The sequence below is a fragment of the Coregonus lavaretus genome (genome assembly GCF_964263955.1).
Source record: "Coregonus lavaretus genome assembly, contig: HAP1_SCAFFOLD_7577, whole genome shotgun sequence".
Lineage (NCBI taxonomy): Eukaryota > Metazoa > Chordata > Actinopteri > Salmoniformes > Salmonidae > Coregonus > Coregonus lavaretus.
Genome location: NW_028160090.1, coordinates 1 through 20331, shown reverse-complemented (window position 1 = coordinate 20331; position 20331 = coordinate 1). Strand labels below are relative to the sequence as shown.

Below are 20331 nucleotides of genomic sequence, written 5' to 3'. Positions count from 1 at the left end.
GAGGTGGGGTTCATTGATTGAGGAACCTCCTTAGTTGGTGGGGGTTCTGGCAGGAGCCTAACTTCCCAACTGAAACATTTGGATTTGAATTTGAAAGGACAGCAGGTGCAGGCACTACACTGACCATTTTTAAGATCTCCTCAATTTAAGATAAGGTTTGTCCCTTATGATATACCTTCATATTGTTTTATGATGATACCATCTATCTTTTCATATTTGTGCAAATCTTTCTAAAACAGAAAATGGACACAATTCAATGGATATCAATCAACAAAGAGGTAAGAATGTATGCTATGAGAATATGTTGAAGGCTAGCTGTATTGGGTGCAGATGACTGAAGTGCTCACTTTTGTGTCTACAGTTGAAGTCGGAAGTTTACATACACCTTAGCCAAATACATTTAAACTCAGTTTTTCACAATTCCTGACATTTAATCCTAGTAAAAATCCGGTTTTAGGTCAGTTAGGATCACCACTTTATTTTAAGAATGTGAAATGTCAGAATAATAGTAGAGAGAATGATTTATTTCAGCTTTTATTTCTTTCATCACATTCCCAGTGGGTCAGAAGTTTACATACACTCAATTAGTATTTGGTAGCATTGCCTTTAAATTGTTTAACTTGGGTCAAACGTTTCGGGTAGCCTTCCACAAGCTTCCCACAATAAGTTGGGTGAATTTTGGCCCATTCCTCCTGACAGAGCTGGTGTAACTGAGTCAAGTTTGTAGGCCTCCTTGCTCGCACACGCTTTTTCAGTTCTGCCAACAAATGTTCTATATGATTGAGGTCAAGGCTTTGTGATGGCCACTCCAATACCTTGACTTTGTTATCCTTAAGCCATTTTGCCACAACTTTGGAAGTATGCTTGGGGTCATTGTCCATTTGGAAGACCCATTTGCGACCAAGCTTTAACTTCCTGACTGATGTCTTGAGATGTTGCTTCAATATATCCACATTATTTTCCTTCCTCATGATTCCATCTCTTTTGTGAAGTGTACCAGTCCCTCCTGCAGCAAAGCACCCCCACAGCATGATGCTGCCACCCCCGTGCTTCACGGTTGGGATGGTGTTCTTCGGCTTGCAAGCCACCCCCTTTTTCCTCCAAACATAATGATGGTCATTATGGCCAAACAGTTCTATTTTTGTTTCATCAGACCAGAGGACATTTCTCCAAAAAGTACGATCTTTGTCCCCATGTGCAGTTGCAAACCGTAGTCTGGCTTTTTTATGGCGGTTTTGGAGCAGTGGCTTCTTCCTTGCTGAGCAGCCTTTCAGGTTATGTCGATATAGGACTCGTTTTACTGTGGATATAGATACTTTTGTACCTGTTTCCTCCAGCATCTTCACAAGGTCCTTTGCTGTTGTTCTGGGATTGATTTGCACTTTTCGCACCAAAGTACGTTCATCTCCAGGAGACAGAACGAGTCTCCTTCCTGAGCGGTATGATGACTGCGTAGTCCCATGGTGTTTATACTTGCGTACTATTGTTTGTACAGATGAACGTGGTACCTTCAGGCGTTTGGAAATTGCTCCCAAGGATGAACCAGACTTGTGGAGGTCAACAATTTTTTTTCTGAGGTCTTGGCTGATTTCTTTGGATTTTCCCATGATGTCAAGCAAAGAGGCACTGAGTTTGAAGGTAGGCCTTGAAATACATCCACAGGTACACCTCCAATTGACTCAAATGATGTCAATTAGCCTATCAGAAGCTTCTAACGCCATGACATCATTTTCTGGAATTTTCCTAGCTGTTTAAAGGCACAGTCAACTTAGTGTATGTAAACTTCTGACCCACTGGAATTGTGATACAGTGAATTATAAGTGAAATAATCTGTCTGTAAACAATTGTTGGAAAAATGACTTGTGTCATGCACAAAGTAGATGACCTAACCGAATTGCCAAAACTATAGTTTGTTAACAAGACATTTGTGGAGTGGATTAAAAAACGAGTTTTAATGACTCCAACCTAAGTGTACGTAAACTTCTGACTTCAACTGTATGTCTGCAGGTATACAGACAAGGAGGCATACAAAGGTATATAGGCTACTGAAGTAATTCTAAATTTGCGTCTGAATTATAAAGTTGGATGGAAGTACCTGCTAAACAACAGAGAATTCAGTACTTTATTTTACAGTTTCCAATTGTATTTACCTGGTAATTACTATGAAATTATGCAGTAACACAGAATTCAACACAATTACTTTCTGAAATAAATGTAATAACTAACTACACAGTCAAGTATGAAATACAGTAATATAAGTACTATTTTACTTTGGGACTCATCCTGTCCTCCTGTGTGCCAACAGTGTGACATGATCAATGTATTGTTTAATGAGTTATCAATAACCTGTTGTACTGCATTACATTCTACTAAAAATAAAAATGATCCTATTCAGTTCTATTCCAATTGAATCTCTTTTCACATAGTGCAAGAATTGTCACAAGGCAAAGTGAATCAAACAACTCTTACCTACTGTAATTATGTATCAATAAATATGCTCTTATACAGTTCTTGTAAAAAGAGATTGTATACAACAATCTCATCAACAATCAGGACATTTCATAGAAAAACCAATACAACGTGGATTTATTATTAGGGTTGGCATACATCATGAAAATAAACACTGACATGTCATTGGACACTGGCTGGCCTGCCAGAGGAACTACAGTATGATGAGGTCTTCTTCCTCACTCACACCTCCGGTAGAAGTTGAAATGGTAGTCTGTGAACAGCGCCCCCATGAAGCCACGGTCGGTATTGCAGTCTGCCTGGCCCTGGATGGAGATAGACCAAGATTGTCTATTATATTGACAAGTGACCACTCTAACAATGGAAATACTGTACAAGTCCTCAAAGACGGAAGGCAAGTGTGAGGAGGCGAGATCAGGTGGGACCATTCTAGCCAATGAGAGGGTAGATACACGTGTGATAGATAAAGGACTAATTACATTTACATTTTAGTCATTTAGCAGACGCTCTTATCCAGAGCGACTTACAGTTATTTTTTTTAATTTATTTTTTTATACTGGCCCCCCGTGGGAATCGAACCCACAAGCCTGGCGTTGCAAACGCCATGCTCTACCAACTGAGCTACCTCCCTGCCAGCCATTCCCTCCCCTACCCTGGACGACGCTGGGCCAATTGTGCGCCGCCCCATGGGTCTCCCGGTCGCGGCCGGCTACGACAGAGCCTGGATTCGAACCAGGATCTCTAGTGGCACAGCTAGCACTGCGATGCAGTGCCTTAGACCACTGCGCCACTCGGGAGACTAATCTTTGTATCTGTGCCATTTTATCGTCTGTGACAGTTTTAAAGAAGTCAGTTTTTCTGCTTCTTCATTGGGGGATTGCTCCCAACTCAGTTGACTACTTTAAAATGGTGAAAGCCCTCAATGGTAATGTCCATGCTTAAATGTGTTATGGCCATGATGAGTCCTCCATCTATCTCTATGACAACGGGCACAACCGATATAAAGTCGTTTTTTTTTTCTCCAAAGTTGCCAAAATGCCACGTGCGTTCACTTATGTCAGTGCAACAACCTAACCATTACAACACTTCTATTCGATCAAATAAGCCTCACGCAGCAAAATACGAATTACATTTTTTGTTGACCAAAAATCGCCACTCTCTCATTGACCTCCATACAAAAATTCCTCACTTTGTGTGCTTATTTTTGTGGACAGATTTTGTGCGGAGTAAACCTCTCGCTTCACCTCTTCCTCTCTGAGATTGACAGTTTGTTTTGGTCGTCTACCAACCACACATACATTTGATTGTTTGACATTGTAAGCATAGGATATCTGGCAGACACTAAACCATGACGATGTCAGGGTGTAGTCAAAGTCTGTTACGACATTAAAGAACATCTCTGGTAGCCTACAGTGACCGTTGTGGATTAAATGTCAACTCCTTTTCAGCTTCCAATACCAGTGTGGGGCGAGAGCATTACGGTGAGTTGAGGAAGAGGAGGGGGGTGGTTATAACATACTTATGTAGCTGTTCTGTGAAGACGATGTTTAACAACTCTGTTAGATTGTGGTTATCAGATTGTGTCGTTCCCCCCCCCCCCCCCCACACACAACATACAACACGTAGTAGTTGTGAGGCTGTTGCGACAGTGTCTTTTGACACTGATATTTTAGGAAAAGACACATTCAGAAATCCTTTCGTTCTTACAGCCACTGCGGAGCGAAAGTGGTAGGAGCTCCTGTAGAATCGAGACACTGGCAGAGGCCATTCATGGACGTAGCCCTGGAGAGAGTGAAAGAGACAGTAAAGTAAATAAAGTGTCACTCTTACTTTTGGTTGCTTTTTAATCATACAAAGAGCAGAGAGTTTGCAATTATCATACAGATAGCAACCACAGTATAGTGTTGTCTGTGGATACCATACCTGTGTATTTATGAAAGTGTATTCTTCGTTGGTTTGATCATGGTCCATCACGGCAGAGCATTTAAACGTCACATCAGAATGACACAGGTGGACAACCAGCAGCTCTATAGTGCTGGATCAGAGGAGAGGAGACATCTAGTGGTCATTTGCGGTACTTACAACAAACCCACAGTGCAAGTACAAAGTGCTCCGTGACAATTTGTCATCAGTCTGAACAACAGTGAGAGAATGTGCCCATGCAGGTCTGTCTTAGAGGCCTTCGTCTCCTCATTCAGAACAGGAACTCCTGCCAGACCGGGTCCAATGTCTGATTCAGACAAAGCTTTAGGGCTCGATTCAATCCGTAGCGCCGAAGATCTGCGGTGTAGTGTGATTGACATTTAAAAGGCAATTTCCAATTGAGACGACATATGCAGCGATTACGTGACTGCAGTCTCCGCAAATGCGGAAACATTGGCTTTAAAATTCCAATCGCGCCATACACAACTACGGATTGAATCGAGCCCTTAGACTCGCAAGCTCCCACAAGTCCCACTGCACGGAATCTTGAACGTCTGGGCCACCGATTCAGACCATCATCAGCCCCTGAGGTAAGATACCCTCTTAGAAACTCTCTCCTGCCCCGTCCAGAGTCAATGGCAGTCTGTCACCACTAGCAGTGGGCAGTAGTAGAAATGGAAAACAAAGTGGAGAGAGTGGGAGCATGTTTCAAGCCCCTGGCTACTCACTTCATCTGGACGGTGACACGCATGTTGATAGGGATGAACTTGCTGATAGGGATTTGGAAGGAGTAGTTTCCTGACCTAGATGGAAACAGATCAAATAGAGGTGAGTATACCATTGGTTTGGCTTTCTGATTCTAAATCTACACTACAGGTCAAAAGTTTTAGAACACCTACTCATTCAAGGGTTTTTCTTTATTTTTACTATTTTCTACATTGTAGAATAATAGTGAAGACATCAAAATTATAAAATAACACATACGGAATCATGTAGTAACCAAAAAAGTGTTAAACAAATCAAAATATATTTTATATTTGAGATTCTTCAAATAGCCACCCTTTGCCTTGATGACAGCTTTGAACACTCTTGGCATTATCTCAACCAGCTTCACCTGGAATGCTTTTCCAACAGTCTTGAAGGAGTTCCCACATATGCTTAGCACTTGTTGGCTGTTTTTCCTTCACTCTGCCGTCCGACTCATCCCAAACTATCTCAATTTGGTTGAGGTCGGGGGATTGTGGAAAACCAGTCCATCTGATGCAGCACTCCATCACTCTCCTTCTTGGTAAAATAGCCCTTACACAGCCTGGAGGTGTGTCGGGTCATTGTCCTGTTGAAAAACTAATGATAGTCCCACTAAGTGCAAACCAGATGGGATGGCGTATCGTTGCAGAATGCTGTGGTAGCCATGCTGGTTAAGTGTGCCTTGAATTCTAATAAATCCTCCTCCGTGCTTTACGTTGGGAAATACACATGCAGAGATCATCCGTTCACCCACACCGCGTCTCACAAAGACACAGCGGTTGGAACCAAAAATCTCCAATTTGGACTCCAGACCAAAGGACACATTTCCACCAGTCTAATGTCCATTGCTCGTGTTTCTTGGACCAAGCAAGTCTCTTCTTATTATTGGTGTCCTTTAGTAGTGGTTTCTTTGCAGCAATTTGAACTCTGTGAAGCATTTATTTGGGCTGCAATTTCTGAGGCTGGTAACTCTAATGAACTTATCCTCTGCAGCAGAGGTAACTCTGGGTATTCCTTTCCTGTGGCAGTCCTCATGAGAGCCAGTTTCATCATAGCGCTTGATGGTTTTTGCGACTTGAAAATGTCCATATTGACTGACCTTCATGTGTTAAAGCAATGATGGACTGTCGTTTCTCTTTGCTTATTTGAGCTGTTCTTGCCATAATATGGACTTGGTCTTTTACCAAATAGGGCTATCTTCTGTATACCCTCCCTACCTTGTCACAAGACAACTGATTGGCTCAAACGCATTAAGAAGGAAAGAAATTCCACACATTAACTTTTAAGAAGGCACACCTGTTAATTGAAATGCATTCGAGGTGACTACCTCATGAAGCTGGTTGAGAGAATGCCAAGAGTGTGCAAAGCTGTCATCAAGGCAAATGGTGGCTACTTTGAAGAATCTCAAATATAACATATATTTAGATTTGTTTAACACTTTTTTGGTTACTACATGATTCCATATGTGTTATTTCATAGTTTTGATGTCTTCACTATTATTCCACAATGTAGAAAATAGTAACAATAAAGAAAAACCCTTGAATGAGTAGGTGTTCTAAAACCTTTGGCCGGTATTGTATAAATGAGTTTAAATTGACTGAATACCTACCTACAGCTTCCCTTCTCACAGTACCGAGAGTCAATTATCTGTTGGTTTTCTTTGATGAAAAAAGACTTAATCGTTGTGTTTGTCCCTGAAAATAGAACAGCAATCCGAAGTCATACTCTAAAGTATTCAGAAAATAACATATTTGGATTAGCATAAAAATGTATCTTCAAATGTATGCGATAGAATTTGACTTACAATCTCCGGCACCTTTGATTTCTTCATTGAATTTGTCTTTTCCTTTATCTGAGAAGACAGAATTGGATCCAAAAAAAGTGGGCTTTTACTGCATGTCACAAAGCAGCACAATGTCAACACTTTTACAGCATCCGAATTACGTCTCAGTATCATTCAAGGTCATCAACTGGTACGTTTTACATAAAGATAGCATGAATAAGGAAACAGACACAGGGAAGATTGTTGTTGGTAAATGAAGACAGGTAGTAGCTAGCTCACCTGCTAGAGAGGGCCCGGTAGTGGGAGATGCAGTGGAGGAGAGGAGGGAAGGAGAGATGGTGGTGGTATTATCCATGGTGTCTTTAGTGGGACAGCAGAACACGTCCTCACAGTAGAGCAGGCTACAGAAGTCCACATCAGGGGGCCACGGGCCAGGGGTTGTTGTTGGGTTTACTAATAAACAAACAAACAAACAAACAAGGGTCAATCTCCACATCAATGACTACTCATGACAGACAATGTTACTACGGTGAAGAGTAAAACCATCTAAAGGGCGTATAGGGGTTGTTTACCTAAGGTAGGCCTGACTGTTGAGGTGTAGAGAGGATGTTTACCTAAGGCAGGCCTGACTGTTGAGGTGTAGAGAGGATGTTTACCTAAGGTAGGCCTGACTGTTGAGGTGTAGAGAGGATGTTTACCTAAGGTAGGCCTGACTGTTGAGGTGTAGAGAGGATGTTTACCTAAGGTAGGCCTGACTGTTGAGGTGTAGAGAGGATGTTTACCTAAGGTAGGCCTGACTGTTGAGGTGTAGAGAGGATGTTTACCTAAGGTAGGCCTGACTGTTGAGGTGTAGAGAGGATGTTTACCTAAGGTAGGCCTGACTGTTGAGGTGTAGAGAGGATGTTTACCTAAGGCAGGCCTGACTGTTGAGGTGTAGAGAGGATGTTTACCTAAGGTAGGCCTGGCTGTTGAGGTGTAGAGAGGATGTTTACCTAAGGTAGGCCTGACTGTTGAGGTGTAGAGAGGATGTTTACCTAAGGTAGGCCTGACTGTTGAGGTGTAGAGAGGATGTTTACCTAAGGTAGGCCTGACTGTTGAGGTGTAGAGAGGATGTTTACCTAAGGTAGGCCTGACTGTTGAGGTGTAGAGAGGATGTTTACCTAAGGTAGGCCTGGCTGTTGAGGTGTAGAGAGGATGTTTACCTAAGGTAGGCCTGACTGTTGAGGTGTAGAGAGGATGTTTACCTAAGGTAGGCCTGACTGTTGAGGTGTAGAGAGGATGTTTACCTAAGGCAGGCCTGACTGTTGAGGTGTAGATAGGATGTTTACCTAAGGTAGGCCTGACTGTTGAGGTGTAGAGAGGATGTTTACCTAAGGTAGGCCTGACTGTTGAGGTGTAGAGAGGATGTTTACCTAAGGTAGGCCTGACTGTTGAGGTGTAGAGAGGATGTTTACCTAAGGTAGGCCTGACTGTTGAGGTGTAGAGAGGATGTTTACCTAAGGTAGGCCTGACTGTTGAGGTGTAGAGAGGATGTTTACCTAAGGTAGGCCTGACTGTTGAGGTGTAGAGAGGATGTTTACCTACGGTAGGCCTGACTGTTGAGGTGTAGATAGGATGTTTACCTAAGGTAGGCCTGACTGTTGAGGTGTAGAGAGGATGTTTACCTAAGGTAGGCCTGACTGTTGAGGTGTAGAGAGGATGTTTACCTAAGGTAGGCCTGACTGTTGAGGTGTAGATAGGATGTTTACCTAAGGTAGGCCTGACTGTTGAGGTGTAGAGAAGATGTTTACCTAAGGTAGGCCTGACTGTTGAGGTGTAGAGAGGATGTTTACCTAAGGTAGGCCTGACTGTTGAGGTGTAGAGAGGATGTTTACCTAAGGCAGGCCTGACTGTTGAGGTGTAGAGAGGATGTTTACCTAAGGGTAGGCCTGACTGTTGAGGTGTAGAGAGGATGTTTACCTAAGGTAGGCCTGACTGTTGAGGTGTAGAGAGGATGTTTACCTAAGGTAGGCCTGACTGTTGAGGTGTAGAGAGGATGTTTACCTAAGGCAGGCCTGACTGTTGAGGTGTAGAGAGGATGTTTACCTAAGGTAGGCCTGACTGTTGAGGTGTAGAGAGGATGTTTACCTAAGGTAGGCCTGACTGTTGAGGTGTAGAGAGGATGTTTACCTAAGGCAGGCCTGACTGTTGAGGTGTAGAGAGGATGTTTACCTAAGGCAGGCCTGACTGTTGAGGTGTAGAGAGGATGTTTACCTAAGGTAGGCCTGACTGTTGAGGTGTAGAGAGGATGTTTACCTAAGGCAGGCCTGACTGTTGAGGTGTAGAGAGGATGTTTACCTAAGGTAGGCCTGACTGTTGAGGTGTAGAGAGGATGTTTACCTAAGGCAGGCCTGACTGTTGAGGTGTAGAGAGGATGTTTACCTAAGGTAGGCCTGACTGTTGAGGTGAAGAGAGGATGTTTACCTAAGGCAGGCCTGACTGTTGAGGTGTAGAGAGGATGTTTACCTAAGGTAGGCCTGACTGTTGAGGTGTAGAGAGGATGTTTACCTAAGGTAGGCCTGACTGTTGAGGTGTAGAGAGGATGTTTACCTAAGGCAGGCCTGACTGTTGAGGTGTAGAGAGGATGTTTACCTAAGGTAGGCCTGACTGTTGAGGTGTAGAGAGGATGTTTACCTAAGGTAGGCCTGACTGTTGAGGTGTAGAGAGGATGTTTACCTAAGGTAGGCCTGACTGTTGAGGTGTAGAGAGGATGTTTACCTAAGGTAGGCCTGACTGTTGAGGTGTAGAGAGGATGTTTACCTAAGGCAGGCCTGACTGTTGAGGTGTAGAGAGGATGTTTACCTAAGGCAGGCCTGACTGTTGAGGTGTAGAGAGGATGTTTACCTAAGGTAGGCCTGACTGTTGAGGTGTAGAGAGGATGTTTACCTAAGGCAGGCCTGACTGTTGAGGTGTAGAGAGGATGTTTACCTAAGGTAGGCCTGACTGTTGAGGTGTAGAGAGGATGTTTACCTAAGGTAGGCCTGACTGTTGAGGTGTAGAGAGGATGTTTACCTAAGGTAGGCCTGACTGTTGAGGTGTAGAGAGGATGTTTACCTAAGGTAGGCCTGACTGTTGAGGTGTAGAGAGGATGTTTACCTAAGGTAGGCCTGACTGTTGAGGTGTAGAGAGGATGTTTACCTAAGGCAGGCCTGACTGTTGAGGTGTAGAGAGGATGTTTACCTAAGGTAGGCCTGACTGTTAAGGTGTAGAGAGGATGTTTACCTAAGGTAGGCCTGACTGTTGAGGTGTAGAGAGGATGTTTACCTAAGGTAGGCCTGACTGTTGAGGTGTAGAGAGGATGTTTACCTAAGGTAGGCCTGACTGTTGAGGTGTAGAGAGGATGTTTACCTAAGGTAGGCCTGACTGTTGAGGTGTAGAGAGGATGTTTACCTAAGGTAGGCCTGACTGTTGAGGTGTAGAGAGGATGTTTACCTAAGGTAGGCCTGACTGTTGAGGTGTAGAGAGGATGTTTACCTAAGGTAGGCCTGACTGTTGAGGTGTAGAGAGGATGTTTACCTAAGGTAGGCCTGACTGTTGAGGTGTAGAGAGGATGTTTACCTAAGGTAGGCCTGACTGTTGAGGTGTAGAGAGGATGTTTACCTAAGGTAGGCCTGACTGTTGAGGTGTAGAGAGTATGTTTACCTAAGGTAGGCCTGGCTGTTGAGGTGTAGAGAGGATGTTTACCTAAGGTAGGCCTGACTGTTGAGGTGTAGAGAGGATGTTTACCTAAGGTAGGCCTGACTGTTGAGGTGTAGAGAGTATGTTTACCTAAGGTAGGCCTGACTGTTGAGGTGTAGAGAGGATGTTTACCTAAGGTAGGCCTGACTGTTGAGGTGTAGAGAGTATGTTTACCTAAGGTAGGCCTGACTGTTGAGGTGTAGAGAGGATGTTTACCTAAGGTAGGCCTGACTGTTGAGGTGTAGAGAGTATGTTTACCTAAGGTAGGCCTGACTGTTGAGGTGTAGAGAGTATGTTTACCTAAGGTAGGCCTGACTGTTGAGGTGTAGAGAGGATGTTTACCTAAGGTAGGCCTGACTGTTGAGGTGTAGAGAGGATGTTTACCTAAGGTAGGCCTGACTGTTGAGGTGTAGAGAGGATGTTTACCTAAGGTAGGCCTGACTGTTGAGGTGTAGAGAGGATGTTTACCTAAGGTAGGCCTGACTGTTGAGGTGTAGAGAGGATGTTTACCTAAGGTAGGCCTGACTGTTGAGGTGTAGAGAGGATGTTTACCTAAGGTAGGCCTGACTGTTGAGGTGTAGAGAGGATGTTTACCTAAGGTAGGCCTGACTGTTGAGGTGTAGAGAGGATGTTTACCTAAGGCAGGCCTGACTGTTGAGGTGTAGAGAGGATGTTTACCTAAGGTAGGCCTGACTGTTGAGGTGTAGAGAGGATGTTTACCTAAGGTAGGCCTGACTGTTGAGGTGTAGAGAGGATGTTTACCTAAGGTAGGCCTGACTGTTGAGGTGTAGAGAGGATGTTTACCAAAGGTAGGCCTGACTGTTGAGGTGTAGAGAGGATGTTTACCTAAGGTAGGCCTGACTGTTGAGGTGTAGAGAGGATGTTTACCTAATGTAGGCCTGACTGTTGAGGTGTAGAGAGGATGTTTACCTAAGGTAGGCCTGACTGTTGAGGTGTAGAGAGGATGTTTACCTAATGTAGGCCTGACTGTTGAGGTGTAGAGAGGATGTTTACCTAAGGTAGGCCTGACTGTTGAGGTGTAGAGAGGATGTTTACCTAAGGTAGGCCTGACTGTTGAGGTGTAGAGAGGATGTTTACCTAAGGTAGGCCTGACTGTTGAGGTGTAGAGAGGATGTTTACCTAAGGTAGGCCTGACTGTTGAGGTGTAGAGAGGATGTTTACCTAAGGTAGGCCTGACTGTTGAGGTGTAGAGAGGATGTTTACCTAAGGTAGGCCTGACTGTTGAGGTGTAGAGAGGATGTTTACCTAAGGTAGGCCTGACTGTTGAGGTGTAGAGAGGATGTTTACCTAAGGTAGGCCTGACTGTTGAGGTGTAGAGAGGATGTTTACCTAAGGTAGGCCTGACTGTTGAGGTGTAGAGAGGATGTTTACCTAAGGTAGGCCTGACTGTTGAGGTGTAGAGAGGATGTTTACCTAAGGTAGGCCTGACTGTTGAGGTGTAGAGAGGATGTTTACCTAAGGTAGGCCTGACTGTTGAGGTGTAGAGAGGATGTTTACCTAAGGTAGGCCTGACTGTTGAGGTGTAGAGAGGATGTTTACCTAAGGTAGGCCTGACTGTTGAGGTGTAGAGAGGATGTTTACCTAAGGTAGGCCTGACTGTTGAGGTGTAGAGAGGATGTTTACCTAAGGTAGGCCTGACTGTTGAGGTGTAGAGAGGATGTTTACCTAAGGTAGGCCTGACTGTTGAGGTGTAGAGAGGATGTTTACCTAAGGTAGGCCTGACTGTTGAGGTGTAGAGAGGATGTTTACCTAAGGTAGGCCTGACTGTTGAGGTGTAGAGAGGATGTTTACCTAAGGTAGGCCTGGCTGTTGAGGTGTAGAGAGGATGTTTACCTAAGGTAGGCCTGACTGTTGAGGTGTAGAGAGGATGTTTACCTAAGGTAGGCCTGGCTGTTGAGGTGTAGAGAGGATGTTTACCTAAGGTAGGCCTGACTGTTGAGGTGTAGAGAGGATGTTTACCTAAGGTAGGCCTGACTGTTGAGGTGTAGAGAGGATGTTTACCTAAGGTAGGCCTGACTGTTGAGGTGTAGAGAGGATGTTTACCTAAGGTAGGCCTGACTGTTGAGGTGTAGATAGGATGTTTACCTAAGGTAGGCCTGACTGTTGAGGTGTAGAGAGGATGTTTACCTAAGGTAGGCCTGACTGTTGAGGTGTAGAGAGGGTGCATAGTAGTCTCGTTGCTGCAAATAAAAAAACATGATATGATCTTTGAAATTAATTTCACATTCAGTTCTGGATAGTGTTGTCACTGATGATAATAACGTTTGTGTCTCAATAGTATTCTTGGCACCGTTTACTTGTCAAATAAAGGCTGGGGGCAGCTGTAGTTTTTGAAGCCAGTTTAGTGGTGTGTCTTACGTGATACCAGGAAAGAGCATGCCGGCGTCGTCTCTCAGAGTCAGCATGTAGAGAGCTGTGATGGCAATAGAGCTGTGGAGGAGACATGAGGACATCATAACACTTCATAACTCATGCATAACACATTCATAAACATTACATAAGAAAACAACATAGTCAGGCCCAGACCAGGGGATTTACAATGCAGGTACATAAAAAAAATAACTTCAAGTGTCGATTTTATTTTTTCATTTTTTACATTTTAGTAATTTAGCAGACGCTCTTATCCAGAGCGACATACAGTTAGTGAGTGCATCAATTTTTTCATACTGGCCCCCCGTGGGAAACGAACCCACAACCCTGGCATGGCAAGCGCCATGCTTTACCAACTGAGCTACACGGGGCCTGTTTATGAAAAATAAGTTGTAAGGAATGGTAAACTTCTATATTCTAAACTCTCCAATGCTTCTATACAGTCACCTCCCTCCCTAGCTGATATGATAGTCAACGTTTCTCACATTTAGATCTCTCTGATACAGTTATCAGAATAGATAAAGCTTTACGCTCTCAATATTATATTAGTTGAATGCATTCAGTTGAACAACTGACTAGGTATCCCCCTTTCCCTATATATTCAGGTAGAGGGAACTGCCAAAATAATGGAAACACTTGAGTAAATGAGGGATACAAAGTATATTGAAAGCAGTCGCTTCCACACAGGTGTGGTTCCTGAGTCAATTAAGCAATTAACATCCCAGCATGCTTAGGGTTATTATTTCTATTATATTTTCATGTTTAGGGACATTATTTTGGCCATTATTTTGGCTACCATGGCTATGCCCCCATAGATGACAACGCCCCCATCCACAGGGCACGAGTGGTCACTGAATGGTTTCATGAGCATGGCAATGATGTAGACCTTATGCCGTGGCCGTCTCAGTCACCACATCTCAACCCAATTTAAACACTTGTGGGAGATTCTGGAGCGGCGCCTGAGACAGCGTTTTCCACCACCATCAACAAAACACTAAATGATGCAATGACTGGTGGAAGAATGGTTTCACATCCCTCCAATAGAGTTCAAGACACTGGTAGAATCTATGCCAAGGTGCATTGAAGCTGTTCTGGCTGGTGGTGGCCCAACGCCCTATTAAGACACTTTATGTTGGGGTTTCCTTTATTTTGGCAGTTACCTGTATATTGCAGTGCTCAGTGGTGGAAAAAGTACTCAATTGTCATACTTGAGTAAAAGTAAAAGATACATTAATAGAAAATGACTCAAGTAAAAGTAAAAGTCACCCAGTAAAATACTACTTGAGTAAAAGTCTAAAAGTATTTGGTTTTAAATATACTTAAGTATCAAAAGTAAATGTAATTGCTAAAATATACTTAGGTATTAAAAGTAAAAGTAAAAGTACAAATAATTTCAAGTTCCTTATCTTAAGCAAACCAGATGGCGCCATGTTCTTGTTTTTTTAATTTTCGGAAAGCAAGGGGCTATCTCCAATGCTCAGACATAATTTACAAACGAAGCATGTGTGTTTAGTGAGTCCACCAGATCAGAGGCAGTAGGGATGACCAGGGATGTTCTCTTGATAAGTGTGTGAATTAGACAATTTTCCTGTCCTGCTACGCATTCAAAATGTAACAAGTACTTTTGGGTGTCAGGGAAAATGTATGGAAGTAAAAAGTACATCATTTTCTTTAGGAATGTAGTGAAGTAAAAGTAAAAGTTGTCAAAAATATAAATAGTAAAGTAAAGTACAGATACCCACCAAAAAACTACTTAAGTATTACTTCAAAGTATTTTTTACTTAAGTACTTTACACCACTGGCAGTGCTTCAATATCCAAAGGTATTTTCTAACAAAGCAGCCGTACGTTTTGTTTTACTGTAAAACAAATACGAATATCTCCTCCTCAGTTGTAACAGGCGGTCTTACCAGAAAGCCATTGTTGCTACCAGAATGATGATGATGACTTGGACGAACTTGTGTTTTAAGCAGTGGTGGTACTTCGCCTGGAACTTCGCCTAAAAGAGAATAAACAGGAATATAAATGGTGTTGGTTTGAATCAGACTTGCTGTACACCTGTTGTTATACAAGTATACGGTCTTTCTGAAGTTCTACCTCACCTTGAAAGATTTGAGAGGCGTTGGCTTCTGTTGGGGTGGTGGAACACTGCTGTGTCTGTTCATTTTCCTGTGTAACACAACACAAGTATGTATATTATCAACACAGCATGTTTAAATAATGACAGTTGAAAATGTGACACGTGTACTAGGAAACCAAGACAGTCGGAGCATTCCCTATCCAGTCCATTCAAGTACAAACTCAGTCTTTCCATAAGGTGAGGCTCCTAAACTACAATAAACTGGAGATATTTGACAGTACAGGAAGCATAAAGCAGAAGCCATAGGGTTGTTACCGTTGAGCTGAGAATGTGTTGACGGCCCCATGATAGTGACCCTGGTCATAAAGACAGAGGCACAACACATCCACAGCTCAACCACCCTCAGTACCATCCCCCCTGTCTCTTACACGCCAGAGATCTGAAAACAGGCCCTGAGTACCTGACTAAACTGATTGACTGAATTTAATACAAAAGGGGTTTTTCTGTAGGGTGCCAGAGAAAATATCTCAGTATCTCCAAATATTTTGAAAACTGAAAGCGAACTTGTAGGCAATAGGCCATAGATAACAGCACCCCCTGGTGGTACGGTAATATTACTCTTTAGTGCTGCTGTTAGCAGGGTTGCTGCTGGATCGCAGGCTGCCCATGTTCTTGAGCTTGGCCGACTGTGTGTTCCACACCTCCAGCTCCTGAATCCTGTTCTCCAGGTTGTCAGTCAGCTTACACAGCTGCTTCACAGCCCCGACGTTCTCCATGAAGATCTGCTCCTGTGGGGGGAGAAATAGAATATAAAATGTTACAGTAAATTGTTCTTCAAAGTAGTTTGTTTAAAGTGGGACCATAACACTGACAAATCTCTTGACAATCCTCATACTGATTATCACACGGATAATATGTTATCAGGCCTTCAATCTCGTGGGGAACTGACACTTACTTTGTCCACCATGAGGAAGTTGTGGATCTTCTCTCCGTCGCTGCAGGTGATGTCCCCCACCTCTTTGACAGCAGCAGGCAGCAGCTTCTTCACCTCCTGGGCTATGATGCCTGTTTCATGTATGTGATCGATCCCCATCTTTGAGGCGAACTCAGGCTTGTAGTCATACTCCACTATCCTCATCTGAGATATTCTCTTCAGCTGCTCTGTTGAATCCACCTACAGAGTTGAAATATTGTCAGTTCAGGTAAGATATCATTCCTTGGGCCGCTGTGAAGGCATTTCTATGTTCCTACTTGTTATTTTACACCAAAACCATTATATCGATAGCTATTATATAGAAGCATGCATGTGCTGCTTTATACCTCTCGTATGTTGTGTTTGGCGCGGTGGTCGGAGGGGTGCATGACCTGCCCCATGATCTTAGCGTTGCCACAGACCACCAGGGCTTCATCGGGGGTGTCTGTGTTGACGCCCACCCTCCCCTGGCACACCACCGCGTCCGGAGCCTGTCCTCGCTGCCAAAACACCTCACTGTCGTTCTCAAACTGGCCCGGATTCGACGCCTGTGGTGGAGGAACACGGAAGAGTTTCAAGTGATGGTTATGGTTGGTTCCATTTAGATCACGGTGCATTCTGGAACAAATTGTCTAATGGAAACATGGTTTAGTACATTTTATTTTACTTTTATGTTTTTTATTTATTTAACCTTAATTTTAACAAGTCCCATGTTTTAGTATGCTTTAGTACTTAGTACTTTAGTCCCATGCTTTTAAATGCTTTAGTACAGGGTTCCCCAAATGGCGGCCCGCGTACCAAATCTGGCCCCCCCGGGTGGTCTCTTTTGGCCCCCCGAGTTTTCTGAGCAAAAAAACAAACATCCGCTCAACAGTTGATGATCCCTGCTTTAGTACTTACGGTTCAGTACTCACCCTGACTATGATCCTCTCTGACATGTATGCTACCAGCAGGTAACTCTCTTCCCTCACTGTGGCATACAAACCCACCACCATCAGGAAGTACCTGGTCATAACACAAGGACACATGGAACCACATGTTGAAACTTCACTTTCAATTGGGCGGCAGGTAGCTTAGTGGTTAAGAGCGTTGTGCCAGTAACCGAAAGGTCGCTGGTTCTAATCCCCGAGCCGACTAGGTGGAAAATCTGTCGATGTGCCCTTGAGCAAGGCACTTAACCCTAATTGCTCATGTTAGTCGCTCTGGATAAGAGTGTCTGCTAAATTACTAAAATGTAAATGTAATGATGATATTAGTATGTAAAGTAATTTTTTTAGAGCGGGTCTGAGTAATAACTTAGTAATAACATGGTAATAGCATGGTAATAGCATGGTAATAGCATGGTAATAACATGGTAATAGCATGGTAATAGCATGGTAATAACATGGTAATAACATGGTAATAACATGGTAATAACATGGTAATAACATAGTAATAACCAACCTCTGGTCAGGGTTGGGTTTTCCCTTTTTCCTCATGTTGTTGACAGTGGTCTCACTGAAGTGCAGTCTTCCCAGAGTAACTTTAGTGATCTTGTCCCCTGGTAGACTCACTCTGAGGGATGAGACGTTATTCAAAAACGTAGGACGGGATTCAAGCCAATCGATCCCTTTTTGGCCATGCACCATATATACCTTTTAAAGGCAATGTTCCCGCATTTACAGTGAACTACGCTGCATTTGTCGGCTCAATGGGAAAATTACCTTTAAAAGTCAAACGTGCTATTACGCGGATCTACCGCTGATCGGATGAATCTCAGCCATAGTTATCACTTTTCTGCAACCAGATCGCCTTTCTGATCACAATTGTGTCATTGTTCAGTTTGAATGACGGATTACACTCACAACATGGAACACAGCCGTCTACAGTAAATAGTATAACGAAATGAGGACAGGACACTCACTTGACTGGCAGGAATGGTTTCTTGCTGCGATCAGACTGTGACTGTTCTATGGTGACTTTGTGAGTCTGTGCCTCAAGCTGCAGAGACAGAAAAATGGTCAAAGTATAGCTAACTGCATACTAACAAAAAAACGATTTCTTTTAATGCCTTTGCATCATTTGAAGTAGTCTGCCGAGGTCAAAAATCTGATGTTCTAGGTAAGTTAATGTTGCATATTTGGATGGCGTTATACTAACCTTGACACCAAACACCTTGACTTGGAAGCTCTCTATTTGCGCAGGGCCGTTGGGTGTTTTGACGAACTTGGGGTCCCCGGCCATCCCTACGTGAACTGTGACCTGAAAGTGGTTCTTTTTCTGACACACAAAGGACTCGTCAGCTGCGGAGTAGTTGAAACCCTTATCGGTGTCCACATGGTAACCTGGGGAAGGTCTGGCGAGAGACAATAGAAACATATACACTGAGTGGACAAAACATTAAGAACACCTGCTCTTTCCATGACATACTGCAGACTGACCAGGTGAAAGCTATGATCCCTTACTGATGTCACTTGTTAAATCCACTTCAAATCAGTGTAGATGAAGGGGAGGAGACAGGTGAAAGAAGTGTTTTGAGACAATTGAGACGTGGATTGTGCATGTGTCAGAGGGTGAATGGGCAAGACAAGATATTTAAGTGCCTTTGAACAGACTATGGTTGTAGGTGCCAGACTGCCAGGTGCACCGGTTTGTGTCAAGAACTACAACGCTGCTGGGTTTTTCACGCTCGACAGTTTCCCGTGTGTATCACCACCCAACGGACATCCAGTCAATTTGACACAACTGTGGGAAGCATTGGAGTCAACATGGGCCAGCATCCCTGTGGAACACATTCGACACCTAGTAGTCCATGCCCTAACGAATTGAGGCGAAAGGGGGGTTGCAACTCAACATTAGGAAGGTGTTCTTAATGTTTTGTAAACTCAGTGTATATTTAAGCAATAATGCCCGAGTGGGTGTGGTATATGGTATATTAAGCACGGCACAACGTGGAGTGCCTGGATACAGCCCTTAGACGTGGTATATTGGCAATATACCACAAACACCAGAGATACCTTATTGCTATTATAAACTGGTTACCAACGTAATTAGAGCAGTAAAAAATACATGTTTTGTCATACTCGTGGTATACGGTCTGATATACCACGGCTTTCAGCCAATCAGCATTCAGATATTGAACCACCCAGTTTATAATTATGATTGACCAAGTGTGATAAGAATAACATACAGAGGAGTCAATTGTGGCCATTTAAGTCAATTGTTTAAGTTAATGAAATGGGGTTTGTTTACAATGACTCATGACTAAACCATTTTACTGTGGGCTAAGAAATGAGAAAGACATTGCTGATGAGTTATGATTTGGTCAGACATAGAAAGTGGAAAATATTTGTCCCTTAAAATAATGTAGCCTTGAGTTAGAGACTTTAAGACAGGCAGCTTAAGGCGTGAGCCTTGGGGAAGAGTTAGGGAATGTAAGGCAGAAAAGCCACTCACAGGACGTCATAGTTACTGTTGTAGAGCGTGCTCCAAAGGCCAGGCTGGTAGCGATCCCAAGTCAGGAGCTGATAGCCCCCATCCCCGAGCTGCTCCCTGTGGCCCCGTCACTGTCATAGGACGGGGCGTCAACGCCTCCGCCTCCACTCTCAGAACCCACTGCTAAAGGAACCGTCACAAAATGGTTCTGTACCTCAAGGGATTCTGTCCGTCTTCTCTTCTTACAGTCAGGTAATATAGGCCTGAGGAGGAGGAGGAGGAGGAGAGGAGGAGAGAGAGAGAGGAGGAGGAGGAGGAGGAGGAGAAGGGAGAGGAGGAGGAGGAGGAGGAGGAGGGAGAGGAGGAGGAGAGAGGAGGAGGAGGAGGAGGAGGAGGAGGAGGGAGGAGGGAGGAGGAGGAGAGAGAGAGGAGGAGGAGGAGAGAGGAGAGAGAGAGAGAGAGAGGAGGAGGAGGAGAAGGGAGAGGAGGAGGAGGAGGAGGAGGAGGAGGAGAGGAGGAGGAGGAGGAGGAGGAGGAGGGAGGAGGAGGAGGAGGAGGAGGAGGGAGAGGAGGAGGAGGAGGAGGAGAAGGGAGAGGAGGAGGAGGAGAGGGCACTGTTAAAACATGAATATCCCTTTGAAGTAAAACATCATTTGACTGTCATTCTCAAACTGATATGTACTGTAAGGTAGTTTAGTAGTATATGTACCTATATGTACTGTAAGGTAGTTTAGTATTATATGTACCCATATGTACTGTAAGGTAGTTTAGTATTATATGTACCCATATGTACTGTAAGGTAGTTTAGTAGTATATGTACCCATATGTACTGTAA

At 43.8% G+C, this 20331-nt stretch overlaps 1 protein-coding gene across 1 annotated transcript; it reads right to left on the bottom strand.

Annotated features, from left to right (window-relative positions):
* Nucleotides 1–2108: 2108 nt before the first annotated feature.
* On the bottom strand, nucleotides 2109–19759 carry LOC311122170 (myelin regulatory factor-like protein; the record flags this gene model as incomplete). Its single annotated transcript, XM_084196567.1, is given in 20 exon segments — nucleotides 2109–2774; nucleotides 4177–4251; nucleotides 4393–4504; nucleotides 5121–5195; nucleotides 6749–6833; nucleotides 6944–6991; nucleotides 7202–7375; nucleotides 12788–12840; nucleotides 13019–13090; nucleotides 14940–15028; nucleotides 15132–15198; nucleotides 15728–15897; nucleotides 16065–16283; nucleotides 16430–16630; nucleotides 16997–17087; nucleotides 17526–17636; nucleotides 17986–18062; nucleotides 18222–18417; nucleotides 19518–19593; nucleotides 19596–19759. Coding segments are annotated over 20 exon segments (2242 nt in total), but the record flags the coding sequence as incomplete, so codon positions are not given.
* Nucleotides 19760–20331: the final 572 nt, after the last annotated feature.